At 39.6% G+C, this 17,864-nt stretch overlaps 2 protein-coding genes across 5 annotated transcripts in view; both read left to right on the top strand.

Annotated features, from left to right (window-relative positions):
• Positions 1–11,258, top strand: part of cdk6 (cyclin-dependent kinase 6) — a 39,822-nt gene extending 28,564 nt beyond the window's left edge. Inside the window, exons 6-9 of one of the 2 annotated variants that reach the window (XR_006375132.1) lie at positions 7,044–7,094; positions 7,299–7,434; positions 7,628–9,432; positions 9,606–11,258. Coding sequence is in view for 1 of the 2 variants with exons in the window: in XM_044171011.1 (XP_044026946.1) it covers positions 7,044–7,094; positions 7,299–7,434; positions 7,628–7,780 (340 nt within the window). In the remaining variant the exon portion in view is untranslated. Of the gene's footprint in view, positions 1–7,043; positions 7,095–7,298; positions 7,435–7,627 lie in introns of both variants that reach the window. The other variant, XM_044171011.1, reaches the window with a different exon arrangement.
• Positions 11,259–11,902: 644 nt separating this feature from the next.
• The window catches only part of fam133b (family with sequence similarity 133 member B), a 7,652-nt gene continuing 1,690 nt past the window's right edge, over positions 11,903–17,864 (top strand). Inside the window, exons 1-9 of one of the 3 annotated variants that reach the window (XM_044171014.1) lie at positions 11,903–12,059; positions 13,044–13,141; positions 14,762–14,840; positions 15,074–15,187; positions 15,273–15,305; positions 15,482–15,553; positions 15,852–15,950; positions 16,114–16,152; positions 16,354–16,446. In XM_044171014.1, the coding sequence (XP_044026949.1) occupies positions 12,036–12,059; positions 13,044–13,141; positions 14,762–14,840; positions 15,074–15,187; positions 15,273–15,305; positions 15,482–15,553; positions 15,852–15,950; positions 16,114–16,152; positions 16,354–16,446 (651 nt within the window). In that variant the 5' untranslated portion in view covers positions 11,903–12,035. Of the gene's footprint in view, positions 12,060–12,323; positions 12,542–13,043; positions 13,142–14,761; positions 14,841–15,073; positions 15,188–15,272; positions 15,306–15,481; positions 15,554–15,851; positions 15,951–16,110; positions 16,153–16,353; positions 16,447–17,864 lie in introns of those variants that run through there. The other 2 variants (XM_044171012.1, XM_044171015.1) reach the window with 2 other exon arrangements.

The following is a 17,864-nucleotide window of genomic DNA, read 5'->3' as shown; positions in this document are numbered from 1 at the left end:
TAATCCCACCTTCAAAACTCTGATTGGCACGTTTGTTTTTCCAACATTGGAAACATCCCTCAATGATCAGCAGACTGCTGGTGAATCACTCAAAACAATGGAAATGTGGGCAGCACTTAGGTCTGGATGACTCCCACTTTTCACACCTCATTATGTCATAATTCACATTATTTTCTCATTTGTGCGCTGTTGTATCCTCTTCCTTCACTGTGCTGCTTTCACATTAAAATCACACTAAACAATTGCGTCTCAGCAACTGACAACTGACTCATGTGGTGTACCATGTTAGCACGGAAACGGTCACACACTCACCGACCTGCGTCAACACAATATCTTCACTACATTAATTTGCCATATTGATCTTATTATGCTTTTGTGCACTAATTGTAGCTCATTTTTATGTATAAAATGTTTTTATTTTCAGCTCTGTATGAATGGTATTACTGAACTGACATTGCATTGTATCTGAACCATTTATCACGTTAAAGTGGTCATTAAGTAGGAAGAAGAAAGTAAACTAAAACCTTTAAACTCATTTTACTTGCAGAATACAACTTAGCCAAAGCTATAAGAAGGGAATATGTGATATACATCAGTGTAGTGGTATTAAACTCGAGTCAGTAATTTGAGTTAGTTTAATCATCTGATGGTTGGATTTAACCATGTGTTGCTCACTGGTGTCACTCGTCAGGCTATTATATGGATTATAGTAGCCACAGGAGGTCATGCAGTGGAAAGCTGCCCCCTTCACATTTAATGTTAAAAAAACAGATTATGATCAGTGACCTACAGGGGTGTACAAATACTGTATACACACATTCACATGCTAATATCCTTGTGACTATATGGTCTCCAAATGGAGCTAATATCACTAAAACTACAAACTTTCCGATTAAGTGGTTTTACTGTTTGCATGAATACTGATACAAAGTATTAAAATGTGAAGAGTCCCAGATGCCCCAGATCTATGGCTGATGATCACTTGAATGTTGGTTGTTTTGGGTGATACCGAAAGAATTTCACAGAGAAGAGAATTTCCTATTTCTCTACAGTACCTGTTTACTTTCACTTATTTTTTTGAGTTACATTCCACAGAAAAATCAGCAGCTGTCGTTACAGAATCAGTTATTTGGGTGTTTCCTAAACTTGTCGTCTCAAATGACACCTGTCAGATGCATTGTGAGCAGTGAGCAATCACATTTCAGTTGGCTTATCAAACCATTACAGTAATGGCAGGCTGTCTGCTGTGGTTGCAGCATGCAAGTCAAGATTCTGCTTCTTGCTATAGGTATTTGTCAGTTTGTGGTCTAACGAACTTCACACACTGGAGAGCCAAGCTAATAACGGACCATTTTTCTAAAAAAAAAAAAAAGAAAGAAAGAAAGGAGAAAAAAAGGTTCAACTGCCTGCCCATGGAAGGAAAAAAGACTTTTCCAGGACATAAGGACATATTTTATCATCACAGCATCAATCTAATGTTAATATTTATGTGCCATAGTAGGTATAGAGCCATGTCTTGTAATCAACAGTGAACTGAAGTCTAGCCAGCCTGTAGTAGTGTGCTTTTGAGTAGATAAGAACAGTCTTTCTGAGGTAGGGCACAGTGCCAGGAGGAGCAGCCATGTCTGTAATTTATGCTTCCTTCCCCAACCGTCCTCACCCACCAACATGCACAGCCACACACAACGACCCACGCTGCCTGTGGAATATATAGGCTTTAGTGGCAAAGGGTGACACAGGGTGACGAGACTGTGTAGTCACGTGTATATAGACGGATGACAATTAAATTTGTAGAGAAACATAATGAAGGAAGATGCTTCCATACAGGGACAAAGGGGGTCACTGAATCGTTTGATAAGTATAACAACTGTGTGTGTCATATGTTATGACCTTCGCAGTCACCAGATGTCAGTCTAATTAAACACCTATGGGCGATTTTTTTGGGACTTACCTGTTAGATACAACCATCAACAAAACACCAAATGAGAAAATATCTAAAGTATGCCATGGTGCATTTAAGCTCAAACAAACATGTTCCACTGTAAACTATCCAATGTTGTTGCATGTATTCCCACTCTGTCCATTTCACAAATTATGTTTTATTATATATATTTTTTGTCTATCAGTAAGAGTAGTACCAATAGTTTCACTTAATCTTCGAAGGTGCTCAATGAGCAGTCTTTGTTGCCCACTATGATTCTATACCTCTTTTTTGACTCATTTTCTAATTCCAGCTTCTCAGAATTCCAGCCTCTGAGTTGTGAGGATTTGCTGCTTTTCTTTGTCTTGTGTGATAGTTAATTAAAAATCTTTGGGTTTTGGTATGTTGGCTGAACAAAACAAGCAATTCGGTGGCATTAACTTGGCTTTAGGGAATTGTGCATTTTTCACTATTTCCTGACATTTTATAGACCAAACAATAAATCAGTTAATCAAGAAAATAATCAGCAGATGAATCCATAATGGATACAATCATTAGTTGTAGCCCTACTTAGATGTAAAGGCATGATCTGACATATGCCAGGATAAGACTTAACAACAGTTGTTAGACCCTGAAGAAATGTCTAGGTTCCAAATTTTGACATGGATGTTTAGAGAGCCAGCTATAAAAACATATATCTGGTTGTATTTTGAACTGGAAAAAATAATTTCATTCAGATTTGCAGTTTTATTTGTGTGCAACATTTCACTTTTTTGTTTTATGATTTCAACTGGGTACAGGTAAAGTTTGGATGGAGGATAGGCTGCTAGTTATAGAGTTAATGTATTCACAATTCACATTTGCACCTCAGTCAAGCCTTTGACTCCTTGAGGTGAATGGCAATTAGATGTTCTTTCTGCCATACTCAACATGTGTTAACACATCATGAACAGTGCGAAGTTGAAGTGCATATCATGGCTGCATAATTTTTCTAATGTTTAACCATGCACCAAAGAATTGGTGGCAAATTAACCTGTGAGTGAGCATCGTACAGCCAAATAACCAACATAAAGTAACATGGTGTGTGTATTATGTGCAAAAGAGGTCTGTCCTTGTTCCATGAAGTGTTCCTTTAAAAGCAATCACAAAGTGGGGTTGGCGAACTTTGTCTGATAGCAGTGAGCTATGTGCATGTGTGTTGTCTAGGTTAAGGTACTTCTTTCACCCTGACACAATAAGCTGTAAAAAGCTTTGGTGTGTACATGTGTGTGTTTTCACAATCTGGCACCTGTCCAGCTTTGCCTTAAGGCGGAAGGCAAGGCAGAGCCCTTTGATGGCCATGAACAGAACATACACAATCTCGCTCTTGCTCTCTTTCTCTTGATCGCTCTGCAGGTGATTAAGATGGCTTTTTAAAAGGCCACCTGTTAGAGATTAAAGGGCACCTGGGAGAAGCAGTGAAAGAAGGCAAGAGAAAGCATGATTGAAGGAAAGTGCAGAACAAGAGAAGATGAGAAAACAGTTTATTGGTTTGCAGTTTTGTTGAATTGGAGATTATAATCATTGATATCTTAGGTACAACGAACCAGACATCCCCACTGGTGGTTTAATTGTCTGAGAATAATTGGTACCTAGATTAAATGCCTATTTCTGGGAATGAATGAATACATCAGTTTAGAAATCTGGTCTGCACAATTAGTCGATTGATCGATCGATTGGTCGTTTGTCTATGGACATAAATTAATTGCCAACTACTTGATTAATTTGATCTTGTAAAAATGGCAAACGTTTGCTGGTTTCTTCTTCTCAAATGAGAGGACTTCTTGCTTTAATTAGGGTTCCAGCCCCGAACCCTATTGAATTTTGTTGGTTTATTATTATTTTTTGTCTTATGCCGCGACTCAAATTGCCGTGAGCTGGAATGAGCTAGAAACACGAAACTTAGCCCAATAACTGGAAATGATGTGCAAGTGCTTCCACAGAAATATGAGCTCAATCGGCCAGATGGTGGTGCTGTAATTAAGACCCAAAAATGCAATTTTGAATAGACCACGCCCCTCACACTAAGTCCGACTGACTTGAAATTCCTCACGCAAGTCCATCTCAACGTGCTCTACAAAAAAACCCTCCTGGAACACACAAGCCCACCTAACTACATTTTCCGCCATTTGTAATTTTTTGAAAAGCACATTTTTGACATCTCCTCCTAAACCGTTCATCACTGGACAAAGCTTATGAAAAGTTGTATAAATCTTGTTATCTTATTTAGTTTTCAAGATATTGACCAATGAATTTCAAAAGGGGCTTGGCTCAGCAAAAAATCGACCGCTAGGGGGCGCTACAAATGCAAAAAAAAATTATAATAATTTGCTTGGCATAACACGAAATAGGACTATGAATCAAATGCAAAAAAGGGAGATGTCACTGCTTTTGTTACATCTAGGCCACATTTGACCAGGTCCAGATCAAAAGCTTTAAACTTCTAACGGTCTGTGTTGACTTGAACCCCGGAATTGCTGCTTGCAGCTATATTTTGTTTTTTATTCTTGTAAATTGAATTTCTCTTGATTTTGGACTGTTGGCTGGACAAAACAAGCGACCTGACGTTACCTTGGAAAATTGTGGTCAGCTTTTGTAATGAAATAATTAAAATACGCGTTAGTTAAAGCCCTAAGTTAGAGCCCCACTGAGCAGTGACAACCTTAATTCACCCTGTCACCTTATGTTGCAGGTCAGAAAAGTACAACTCCAACCTCAAAACATTTTTACATTATGACTCATGAAACTTTAAAGGTTTTTCCCCCCAAGCACCTTCCTCTCCTCTCTCCACTTTCATTATCATACATTCCATTGTAAAAGAAACTCTTTTAATGACTATCTACTATAGCGAGAATAGTTGGGAACTTGTTGTCAAAGGAATTTGAGCAAATATCATACAAGTCTGCATCTGCATGGCTGGGATAGTGTCTGGGTGAGTCATGGTTTGAGTGAATGGGGGAGAGAGAGCGCCTGCTTGTTGACATTCCTCCAAACGAAAAGGTTGAATGTGTTGTGTTAATGGTCCAGGAGAGGCCCCACATCCGTGTTGACTTTCTCACAGTTTGGAACGCAATTGATAAATCCTCAAAGACGCAACCTTACATGCACGTGTGTTTGTGCTTTACACAAACACACACTTAGATATACAGTACATCCAAATTCAGTACAGACTTGTGCTGAGTCCACACAGTTCACACTGACAAAGGCTTAAATGCAAGAAGTCACACTCAAGCACACACTCCATTTCTCTCTCTTCGTTTCCCACCCAGACAGATTGACGCTCTCACGTGCAAACATGCACACACACACATTCCAGAGGTTGTCTCAGTGGAATGAGGGACAGAGCCGTGTTGGCACTAAAGGAAGCGTGACTCAGCTGCCTGTCCCAACCCAGTCTCAGTCCTCAGTCTCAGTCCTCCTTTCACTGCCACCCGTTTCTGTACGTATGTATGCTCACATATGTGCACAGGCTAATCTCAGAGTGGGAAACAATCCCTTTCGCGCGTGTGTGCATTTGTACACCCTTGTGTGTGTACTTGCTTGAGTGTATGCAAATGTGCATTTGCACTCGACTGTTGACTGTGTGTGCATGCCAGTGGCCAGCTCTATGTGAATCCAGTTATCCCCTTCCAACAAACCAACAAACCACTCCAGGTTTAAAAATGGACCTCTTGGAATTATCAGCCCTACTTGTTTTGGCACGATGACTTTGCTGTAGGTGATTTTTTTTTTTTTTCTTCTTTTGCAACAGTCAGAACTGGTTTGGTCTGATCTTAAATGGCTTTCAAACCTCAGCGTAGTGCTTTACCCCGAAAGACCTGCACATGTGGTGTGATCCTCTTTCAAAGTCAGATGTTTAAAGCAGTTTCAAGAGTAAAGAAACACTGAGACATCCATTAGTTAAGGATGCCAGTGAATAATTGACACAGACCATCTCAATTCTACTTCCGAACTAAAGCATGTGACAGAGTTTGCTGTCACTGTAAAAATTTGCAAAATACCTCTGTGTGACTAATTTCCCAGTGTCTGAGTCTGTAGGAAGGTGTGGGTGTTGAGCTATGCACGGCTTCCTGCAAGTGGGAAAACACAGGGAGCACATGGTGGCTAGCCAGTCCGTTGACTTCAGTTAAGTGGGGTGCACTTGAACTGTATTGAGGCCTGGATACAGAATGCATACACACATGCATACAAGCACACCTGTCACAATATCCTGCATTACATTGACATCTGCTGGTGACTGATCATCTTAAACAAGTAGAATATAACAGAAAGATGCTTTCAACCTCTCTGACCCTAGTACATTTCATGCAGTAATTTTGGGAGTAACACATTTAGAAAAGTAATGTCATTTATTCAAAAAGTCATACCATCGTTAGTGTTGTGGTAGAAGAAAGCCCTCTCTTTGACAGCAACATCTCATTATTTCCTTTCAGAGGAACTTAAGCAGGATGGTCTAGTTCCCATACCTCTTTCTTTTAGAATAATCCAACTTTTCTTTCACACGCCTCTCCCTCCCACTTTCCTACACATATTCACACACAGAGAGTAAATACACACACAGACACACACACACAAGGAATAAATAGGCTTTTTCTGTCCTGTGCGGCGGCCGGCAGGCTTGTGCTGATGATGACTACTGGAATTTGTGCGGGTGCCAGGGCAGACATGGCCGCCCACGGGCATCCAAAGACGGCCCAAAGCCACAAGAACCACCAGCAGCCCTGCTGCCGCTCTCCTCCCTCCTTTTATACCTCCCTCCCTCCCCTCTTCAGTGGTACTACAACACTGCTTCACAATCCTGACTACATGAGATGCGAGTGTGTGGCTACTTCAAACGCTCACATCAGAGTCACACATTCCACTTTGCCTTGAGCCAATAGCTTATATCTTTGGGCTGTAAGTCGGCAGTTTACCGTGGCATAGTGAGCATCAGGGCTCAGAAAACATAATTAATGCTTTACACTTGTAACCAAATGTATTTTAACCTTTTTCTATATCTACATGTTTTGTTTTTTTGTGCAGCACAATATATGAAGACATCGACAACAGTTGAACTAAACTGTGTTTATTTTCTCTTTCCCAGACCGCTATTTCGAGGAAACTCAGATGTTGATCAGCTGGGAAAGATTTTTGAGTAAGTATTATTGGCTGTGTTTCCTGTTACAGCTTCTGAGGTCCTATGTTTTCTTGAGAATGAATGTACAACTTGGGAAAATGAAGAGTATCTAGACACTGGATTAAAGCTCTCAAAACTTTATTGGACTGTCCATAGAAATAAGACAGTCAGTCCAATAAAATGCTGATGGTGAAGGCACTGGTGACCATTATCATTCCACAGTGTTGTAGGGGTACCTTCAGCAGAAGACTGGCCCCAGGAAGTGGCCCTACCACAGAGTGCCTTCACCCCCCGGCCCCCTAAGCAAATAGAGGACTTGGTTCCAGACATGGACGAGCAAGGACGGGCCCTCTTAATGGTGGGTGGTACGAGCCTCTGTCCAAACCAATCCAAATTCATCACGCAGTACTTGTGATTTACCATTTTCTCAAAACCTAGAAATCTGACCATACATTCTTTATATCACAATATTGCAGTTATACATTAATCGGCCAGTGTTCCTATCTACTTTATTTATTAATCCACCTCTTCTTTTTCTCCTCTCTTTGCAGCAATTCCTCGCCTTCAACCCCTCCAGAAGGATATCGGCCTTTGCTGCACTGAGCCACCCCTACTTTCAAAGTGTGGACAGCCACAGTAGAAGTGTGTACGCGGCCCAGCCGATCCCCAGCAACAAGCCCACTATGGAGGAGAGGACTGCCTAACCATCCTCTTTCACCCTCAATCATCCCATACAGTGTTTATAAAAAGTATTCTGCATACCCCACCATGGTGTTATTCATGTTTTATTGTTCTTTTATAGCATTAAATCAAAGTGTTAATTAAACTTTTTGGACACTGATCAACAGATACATTTTAAATGTCAAAGTGAAAATAAATCTGTAGAAATCGATGTAATTTAAGTACTATAGTAATATAGAACACAAAGTGATTGATACAGACATATTCGCCACCTCAAGTCAGCACCTTTGGCATCATTTACAGCCTTGAGTCTGTGGTTAAATCTGCATCAGCTTTGCACGTTTGGATATTGCAGTTTCCCTCATTCTTCTTTGCAAAAGTCGTAAAGCTCTGTCAAGTTGCATGGTGAGCTTGACTGAACAGCAGGTTTCAAGTTCTGCCACAAATTCTTGGTTGGATTTAGGTCTGGATTGTGATTTGGCCACTTGAGTGTTGTCCTTTTGAAGACAGTCATGTGCAGCTTTAGGGTTTAGGGTTGTTGTCCTGCTTGAAAACAAGTCTTCTCCCAACATGGCAGCAGGTTTTCGTCCAGGATTCTTCTGTATTTTACCCTCTACCTTCACAAGCCTTCCAGGGCCTGCTGCAAAGACACATTGCAACAACATGATGCTACCAACACCAGGCTTTGCATAGCATTTAGTTTGTTGGCCAAAAAGCTTGATTTTGGTGTCATCCCACCATGATGCCTTTTTTCACTCCCACATGCATTTGTGCAAATGCAAGCTGAAATGTCATGAGATTTTTCCACAGTTTATGTACCCAGGCAGCAGTTGCTGTAGGCTCAAAATCTCCCATCTCAGTTCAACCCTGTTCCTCCTTCAGTGTACCTCATTGTGGCCTTCCAAACCATTGCCTTGAGGATGACCTGCTCTAGACAGACCTGTACTCAATACTCAGTGCCTTCATATCTTACTGGTATCCCTCTACTGATGGGTACCTTCAATAACCTTGGTGTAGATTAGTTTGATGTTTCTGTTTTCATAGTGTAGTCTATGTTAGCTGTTGGGCCCTGCAGACACATGCGCATTTAACTAATAAATCACATCTTGATTACACACAGGTTATCGCCATTCTACCTATTATTCAGCAACAGTTGGCTGCACCAGTGCTAAATTAAGTGTCGTAGTTAAGATGGGAAAACCTTACTCTGTCATTCAGATCCATTTGTAGAGATTTGTTTCCTCTTTGACTTTTAAAGAGACCTGTTTCTGATAATCAGTGTCAAAAAAAGCTTAATCAACTGTGATTTGGTGCAAAACATGAAATAGACCAAGGGGGCAAATACGTTTTATAGTCAATGTACAAAGCTCTAGGCAAATAGTCCTAAAGAGCGGGGTGAAGATAGTGTCAAGAAAGATGACACCAACGCTCTCGTCCCCCGAACAATGCACAAAAGCTATCCTCCTTCCATGAACTGATGGATTGTAATTGCTGCTTTTAGGTTGTTAAATGTTGATGATTGTTTCGTGGGCAGACGGACTGTAGAGGCCATGAAGCAGAAGACTCTTTATGAACAGTGTTTCGCCTTGCAAGAGCCCTTTTGACTGGGGGACCGGACCATGCAGGAGCCTGGGTGGACAGCATGGACCTCACCTGCCTTTCACACTTACTGTGGGTGCGTGCAGTAAGCAGATACACAATACAAGCACGCTCACAGATACGTACACAACATTTAGTGTGTGCACTACCACTGACATTAGCACGCTCATGTCACACACCTACTTATCGAAATGTTATTAGGCGTCACAAGCCAGCCACTCACTGCCATGTTGTGACTTATCATTTCAGTTCTACATGTATTATGTTACTGCCACCTTGAGGATGTCCTGAGTAACTGCAGACCAGTAGCGGGATTCTAATGGTTTCTGCGATCTTCAAGGAACTCATCATAATGGGCTGATATCGTGCTGAGACAATGATGAAAGAACCCTATAGAAACGTTCCTGCCACTTACTTGGTGTTTATGACTTGCTTCTAGTCTGCCATCATGGGCTTTTATCATTATAAAATACAATTATTATGTACTATCCGAATGATACAGTAATGCACAGGCTTGCAATAGGTGGTGACAGTCCCACCAGCACTATTCAACATGAATACATTTGGCACAGAATAGTGTCGCCAATATTATGTATTTAATTTTAATTTTATTGACAAGTCTTATATACTTGTTTTCATCAAGATGCTGGGGCATACAATATTCTTACACCAATTACACCAATTCTTTAGATGATTCTAGAATTTGTGTAAGAATAGTTTGTCAATGTAAGGAATGTATAGAGTATAGGCATTGGTACTGTACAGTATAGAGTGCTAAGTACAAGCTGTAATGATAGAAAACTTTTGATACACGCATTGTCAGCCCATAGATATGTCGTAAAAATGGATAGATGTAGAGTAGCGAGGGTCAGTGGAATGTTGTATGGCAAGAGTATTTTGTCTATTGAAAATGTTGGTTGGGCTCTGTGGGTGCTTGTTGAATTTAATTTGGATTAAGAATGACTACGAATTTTACAGTGGTTTTGATAATGAAATAATGCACAAATATTTTGTGTACAGTTTTTGCTTTATTTTACTGCCATGTCCCGTTGTATTCAAATCCAGTTTTTACCAGCAAGGAAAAAGCAAGTTATGCAGAGTTGTATTTTTGTATGTAGTAGTTCTTGCAGAACAGTAACATATTTTAACACTGGTTTACGTTTTCTTAACAGGTAGTGCTGCTAGCACACACACACAGACACACTCTCTGACTTTCTCAGGTTCTTTTTATGGATGTCCGAACTTTTCGGGCACAGTTTGCACATCCCTGGGCTACTAACTGACCACATCACAACTCCTTCAGGTTTTCTTTCAAGCTGTCCCACGATCATGTCATTGATCATAGTCTACTGTCAATCCTATTTATCAAATATATGTTACTGTAGTCATTACTGTCTTAAGATAACTGCCTGTATGAACTGTTTTTACCAGCAACTTTAGATGGCGATGACAAAATAGCTCCATCTATAATTGTCTGCTTGACTAAGCACTGTGTGAATTTTCTATTTGATAACGACTCCTATCTGGTGTCATTGGTGCATACAATGCAATGAAAGCTCCAAGTACTTTAGACATAGTTTACAATTAAAATAATGACTGCTTTAGCCTCATTACACTTGATACAATCACTGTATACTTTTATCATGAGTTAACCAGTTTGTAATACATTTCAATATCATAACATAAAACAGAAGTCCACTGTTGAGCTTTTAGAAATTTCACTCTTTTGACACCAACATATAAGTCAAATTACACACATGTTCCTCTGTCACATTTGTTTTTTAACATATGGCAATGGAGACTAGGAAAACACAATCATGGCATTATACTTATGTATGAATGCTGGCATTGGTGTCTTATTATTGTGTTGCACCAGTTGAATAAAAAGCAGCTTTTTGTGAACATTGTTTTTGACTCATTTGTAAGTGTGATTGACAAATTAATGAATCATTCTAGTGAATGTGTAGGTATTCATTTTTGGAATGAGGTTTTAGATGCAACACAATTTATGTTGTAATTTGTTAGAATACTTGTATTCTGCCACACAGTCTTTTCTCAACAATATGCTTCTATTTCATACCAGCATGAGAACACGTTTTTTATAAATAAATGAATATTTTTTGTATCATTGAATTTGTGTTATCAGTCTGTTTCACTATAAATAAGTGCTGCTTTCAAAGCTAGAACGTGTACTGTGAAGGAGCATGTAAACTGAGGTTGAAGCCATAACATTGAGGGTATGCACAAAATATTGATAGTGATAATAGTTTGAGATACAACCATTCAACAAGCAGACCAGATATTTTCATAGAATTACAACAGAGATTACACAGAATTGAAATGATGGGAGTGACTGTGATATTTCTATAGATACCAGCACATACTGGAATCAAAGTAAATTAATTGGCAGATAAATTTGCAAAAGAAACCACACAAAATAGGGGAGAATTGATAGAACAGTTAATTATTATTAGTGTTAGCGGCTAAAATGTAGCGTCCCAATGCACACTCCACACCAGTTGGTGGCGATAATACACCATTTCATTGTTTGCCAACCGCCAAAAAATATTAAGAAGAAGAAGAGCTTCCATTAAGTCTGATGTGGCTAGGTCAATGTTAGCAAGGTAGCACTAATGGTTTTTCTCTCAGTTGGATATGTTTCTACATTATTAACTCGACATGGGCAAGAGAGACAATAGAGTGGTGAGTTATATTACACTCAATCAATTTATACAAAACTGAGAAACTGTCGATATACGGGTACATTTGGTAAGCTAGCTAGGCTAAACACAAGCAGAGCCTAGCGTTAGCGTAGCAACTAGCGTTGGCTAGCTAATGTATGCCTCCGCTAGGTATTCTGATGCTGGGCTTAACGTTAGACAGTGGTTACTTAAGCCAAGCGTCAACATATTTCCTTTTAAAAATACACCAGAATGTTTTTTCATTTGATAGAACACAGTCTAGGTTTGTATTGCTAGGTTCATCGTGTTGTAGCTCACGTCAAATGGCTCGACCAGCACTCGTGGATTTTCGCAAATCTGCAAATGCTAACATTAACGTTACCTCATAACATTTTGGACAGTGTTTTGACGTGGGGGTATTGCGCACTGTTTTTCGATGCTTCTTGAGTCTATATATACACAGCCTTGAAACACTAGCAGGGACCTAACGTTATTGAACTAATGGCAAGTGTGTCTTAACGTTAGTCGAGTGTGTTTGGTTAACGTTAGCGGTTTGCTAATGCTAAGTTAACCATTTTATCACTGATGCACATATTTTCTCTTGCTAACGTTGCATGTGTTCTCTGAATATTTATTCTGTTTATAAAGCAAATAGGATTGCTGAGAGGTATTATCGTTAGGTACACTTCTATGACAGATTATTAGGTACACCTACCTAAAACTGTTGTAGTCTGATGCAACGGCCCTGCAGTAAATCCTATCTTCAATGAGGTGACAATGATAATGTACAATGAGGTTTTTGTTTAAACTGTTTTAGAAAGGTGTTAGTTCCTTTTCTATGGTTATTTTGGGGATGCACAGTATGTGGTGCTGTAGAACTATATTGCAGTATACTGTTTAACGGCGTAAATGTTTAATCTCTGTGCCTAATAATCTGTCATCTGGGTGTATTTTAATAACGTCCATTATAAATGTGCAAAATGCTTTCTTTTGTTTGGTGTTCCAGGCTTACATTAACCCCATTGCTGCTGCTCGAGCCAGGGGACCGGCACAGAACTCCGGACCAACCATACAAGATTATTTAAGCAGACCTCGACCAACATGGTGAGAGACCTCCTCACTGGCCTGCCCTGACATAAATATTTGCTCCTTGGTAACAGAAAGAGACAAGCGTCTTTCTCACAGCTGCGCCCCCCCCCTGTTATTTAAGTATTATGTTGCATCCATGCTGTTTAATGTCACAGCTAAATGTAGACCTTTAAGAAGTTGGTGCTGGGAGGATGTGCTGTTTTCTTATCCATGGTTCTCCCTACAGACAGCCAGAACAAGCACTTGTCTTTCAGGCTAAGATCAAAGAAACTGTTACAGTGAATGTAAAACTAGCCACAGCTCATTGGATTGGGTTTTACTTATGGTGTGTGGGTTCCGAGATGTTGCAGATGGGTTTTTATTCAGCTAAAAAAGTTATTAATGTTTACAAGTCTGGGATTAAGACCACCATCCTTGTTGAGTGCAAAAGTCTGTACTTTATCATTCATTCAATGCTATTTCGGTAAACTGGGGTTGGTGTCAGGGCAGCGGATCCTTTTTAAGACAGACATCACTTTGCATTCTGACCCGCATCAATGTCTGGTTTGTGCAACATGGACAGAAATTATTTTAGATTAAACCCTCACTTAAATAAGGGTTTTCAGATTTGAGTTTGATGTAATAACACTTGTTCCTTATTAGCTCAGCATAAAAGCCCTATTGGTTCTCAATGCATCCTTATGTTTTTCCTACATAGAGAATTTGAGTGACATTGACTTGTTCATATTTAAAGTCACAGCACCAAAAAATATGACAGCTTTCACTTTTTTTAATAGTGTTTTACCTAATGGATTTGAGTCGGTATAGTTGCAACACCAGCATTACTCCAGGACAGGGTGCTCTCACGACAGCGCTGCCAAAGAAGATTGAGAGCAGAGATGGACGTCCTCTGGAATTTGATAGCTGTGTGTGAACTAGGGGTTGGTTCATTCATTGCCCCAATGCATCTATTATAGATTATGTAGATTAAACTGTCAACCTCATCATCTAATCCTTTTACTTGTGTATTTACATTTACTGGTCCTCCCATGAAACATTCAAAACGTATCTGCTAGTGAGAAAAGGCACTGTCCATAAATAATTTTGCTTTCTGCAAGCAAATTGTTTCCAATAATTGGAGTCTCACGTGAAATGAACTCCATTCTTAGCCACAAGGGGGCACATTTAATTCATTATCTGCTATACGCCACTGCCAGTATGAAAGTTCCCTCTGCATTATGCAAAGAGCAATGTGTTTTCAATGCAATATTAAAAAGTAAAGGGGGCATAAAATACCTATGTCTGGTACCACAATATTAGTTAAGGGACGTAAATGAATTATGGTTTATTATAACGGAAACTATTTGGAAAACAGAAGAATCTTGATACATTAAACAAATGCTGGAAATGAATATAGCCATTGAGTCATGCGTTGTCTGTTTACTGTAAATTCTTGTTGATGGAGAAGTGGAGGATCAGTTCAAGCACTGCATGGGAGGAATGTTAAAAGAAGCCGCAGCCTGTGAAGTGGTGAGATGAAGAGCTGAAGGTGACAGGCGCTTTGTTCAGTTTGCGTAGACATTATCCTCCCAAATGTCTGCTGACAAGCTTTACATTATAACTTGTATTACAATTGATTTATTGTCTCTTCATCAGGGAGGAATTAAAGGAGCAGCTGGAGAAGAAGAAGAAGGGCTCTCGAGCCCTGGCTGACTTTGAGGACAAAATGAACGATGTATGTTTGTATTGTGTAGACTGACATTTTGACCTTTTTAATGGTCACCACCAGTTTTGTCACATTATTTTCAGTTCAGGCTATGAGTGTCAAGCATAATGTGTACAGTTATGGCAGTCTCTTAACTGCACTACAAAGCTGTTTATATTTGGATGAAGGTGTAGCTGCATATGGGGAACAATTAGCAATATAGTAGATGAATCTTTTTTTCAGATATTTAATGTTATTTTCAGAAATGGAGGAAAGAACTGGCAAAAAACCGAGAGAAGTTGTTAGGTGGAAGTGACAAAGAGAAAGACAAAAAGACAACAGACAAGGAAAAAGAGGAGAAAAAAGAGAAAAAAGAGGTATGGTGTCTCCTTAATCGGACATTTGAATTATCTCAGTCTTAAAACTCATCTTTACTCACTTTAACTTTTCATTTGTGTTTAGAAAAAGAAGAAAGAGAAGAAGAAATCCAACAGGGTGAGGAGAGACCTCCAGTATTTTGATGGCCTGCTGTGCCACAATACTTCCACACACACACACTGTGTCCTCTGAGATGGTCTCTTATTGAATCCTTTTACTGTAGTGTTCCAATTCCCAAACAAGCGAATAACCTCAAGTCTAATGAACCCTGCTTTCATTGTGTTTTGGTCAAGCATTCTTCATCTTCCTCCTCCTCATCGAGTTCTGATTCCTCCAGCAGCTCCTCCTCAGAATCTGAAGATGAGGTACGTCATTACAGACTTCAACTTGTGTTACCACTTATTGTTAAGATCCAAAGTTTCTCTGCTTGGCTGCTGTTTGCTTGTGACGCTCTGTTAAATGTTAATTCTAGGAATAGTTTCTTGCTTTTTAGAGCAGTGGAATTGGTTGGTAATAACCAGAAATAACTTGGACTTTATAGCTCAAACTGATCAGTTTTAAGAAGGCTGTGATCTGTTCCCTGAGCAATCCTTCAAATCCATAAAATAGTTTTATACATAAGGCAGCACTACACGGTTTGATTGCATTTCTATTTGTCTACAGGACGAAAAGAAGAGTGTGAAGAAAAAGCGCAAGAGAAAGAAGTCGTCGGCTAGAAGAGCATCAGACAGCTCAGAGGAAGAATCTGATGCTGAAAGCAAGGTTTTTCTTTTTTTTTAGTAGCACAGTTGGCTTACCTTGTTTCAGTACACTTCAGTAGAATCAGGTTGTGGTGTTGAAATTGTGCAAACAATTGTCCTACAGTGACTTCAAGTTATTTAAAATGCCAGCGTTTCATCTAAATGTTGTTTTTCTTCCCAAGAAGAAAAAGAAAAGAATCAAGGAAGAAGGGGACAAAGATAAGGTAATTTACTCTTATTGAGTAACTCAGTTTTTGATGGTGTTAATTTTTGCTGACCTTGTGTGTATTTCCACAGATGTGTAGTGCTGAAATATAAAGTTATTGCATTTCGTGTCCCCTTTTTTTCCCCCCAGTCAAGTTGGGTCTTTGAGTCCAGGTGTTGTAAAGCATTCGTGATTGTGATGTAAATCTTGTGTCTGTTAGGATGACAAGAGCCGTAAAAGAAAAAGGAAGACTGAGCGAAGTTATAAAGACACATCTTCAGAGTCCTCTGGGAACTCTGAGGGGGAGGAGGTAGTAAGTATCATTCTTAGATGGTTATAGGTGGGTAATGAACTGCTAATAGCACAATTAAACAAAACATTTTTTAATTTAACACATTTCTATCCACACTTTCACCTGTTACGTGACATTTTATTTACTGCAAGTTTGTCGGTAGTCCCACTTGTTATGAATATAACCTGTCAATAAAAAAAATCCCTCCCACAAATAGACCTTTTAATAATTAAGCCACACTATCTCATTTGTTCCTCTTTTACTTCCTCTTTTATTTTTTTAATTTAAATCAAGTATCACAGCAAGTATTCCTGTGACACTTGATGTTGACGTCGAAATATTCAAGTATAACATTTTTTTGGCATTTGGCCGATCGTGCATGTTTCATGGTAATCATCTGTTAAGATAGTTTGATCAGATTCACAGCAGTGTATAAATGACTGGCTAGTTGGTTTTGTTTTATTTCCGTGCTGTTTTTGTCTCAAGAATACAGACTTGTGACCAGTGTACTTTTCACACAGGAACAGAACACACATGCATGTCAGCGGTCAGCTGTCCATCGCCTTTAGTCTTTGTGACGTGCTCAGTTGCAGGAGAATGAGTCAGCATATCATTAGGACTAGTTCTTTGTTTGGCTTGGTGTGTCAGGCTCCATAACCAAAATTAAAACATCAGGAACAGAATAAGAACCTGCATCTAAAGTAATGGGACTGCTGCCACAGATTAATCTCTGGTTGTCACCGTTACAAGATACTCCTGCCTCCTGCAGTGTAATTCAGTTAACTTAACTGTTAAACCATAGGACTTACACACAGTTACATTACACAATTGCCAAATAAAGTTAAGTTTAGGTTTCAGTTCTCCTCGTGCCCTCACTTGCACTTTCAGTCGTCCAGATGTGCAAGCTTTCTGTTTGTCACTCTTCATGGGGAGTCTTATACTTAAATGATAATATTTAATTAAGTTTCCATCTCTAATTAAAAACACCTATTTACCAAAGGCTGGCAGTGTTTTTACCTCCATTCAACCTAAATCAGGACGAGGGTCGTGACCCCAGGTTGGCCCATTCATATTGACAGCTACTGCGAGTTCAACTTTGTTGTGTGAGTCAGACTGCACGCAGCACCTGAATGAATGAGAGTGAAAGCAAGCAAGTGACTACAGTGGTGAAGAGTCTGACCAAGGTGGTAGAATTATTAATCTGGAAAAATGTCACTACATGAACCACCACCATCTAAAAATCTAGCCCTCACCTTAATGGCTTAACATTGCTTGTAAAGCTTAGTGAAATGGGTCCAAATATCAGCCTGCTTTTCCTGTCAAGCCCTGTTGTCGTGCATTTTATCTGTCATCCTGTTGTGTAGCTCTTGCACTGTTTACACTGCTACAGGGAAGAGGGAAGAGAACATGTAGTAGTTGTTTTGTTGGTCAGTCAGTTA

This window comes from Siniperca chuatsi, linkage group LG17 (genome assembly GCF_020085105.1).
Source record: "Siniperca chuatsi isolate FFG_IHB_CAS linkage group LG17, ASM2008510v1, whole genome shotgun sequence".
Lineage (NCBI taxonomy): Eukaryota > Metazoa > Chordata > Actinopteri > Centrarchiformes > Sinipercidae > Siniperca > Siniperca chuatsi.
Note: the sequence above shows the minus strand (reverse complement) of the source record. Positions and strands in the feature narration are given on the sequence as shown.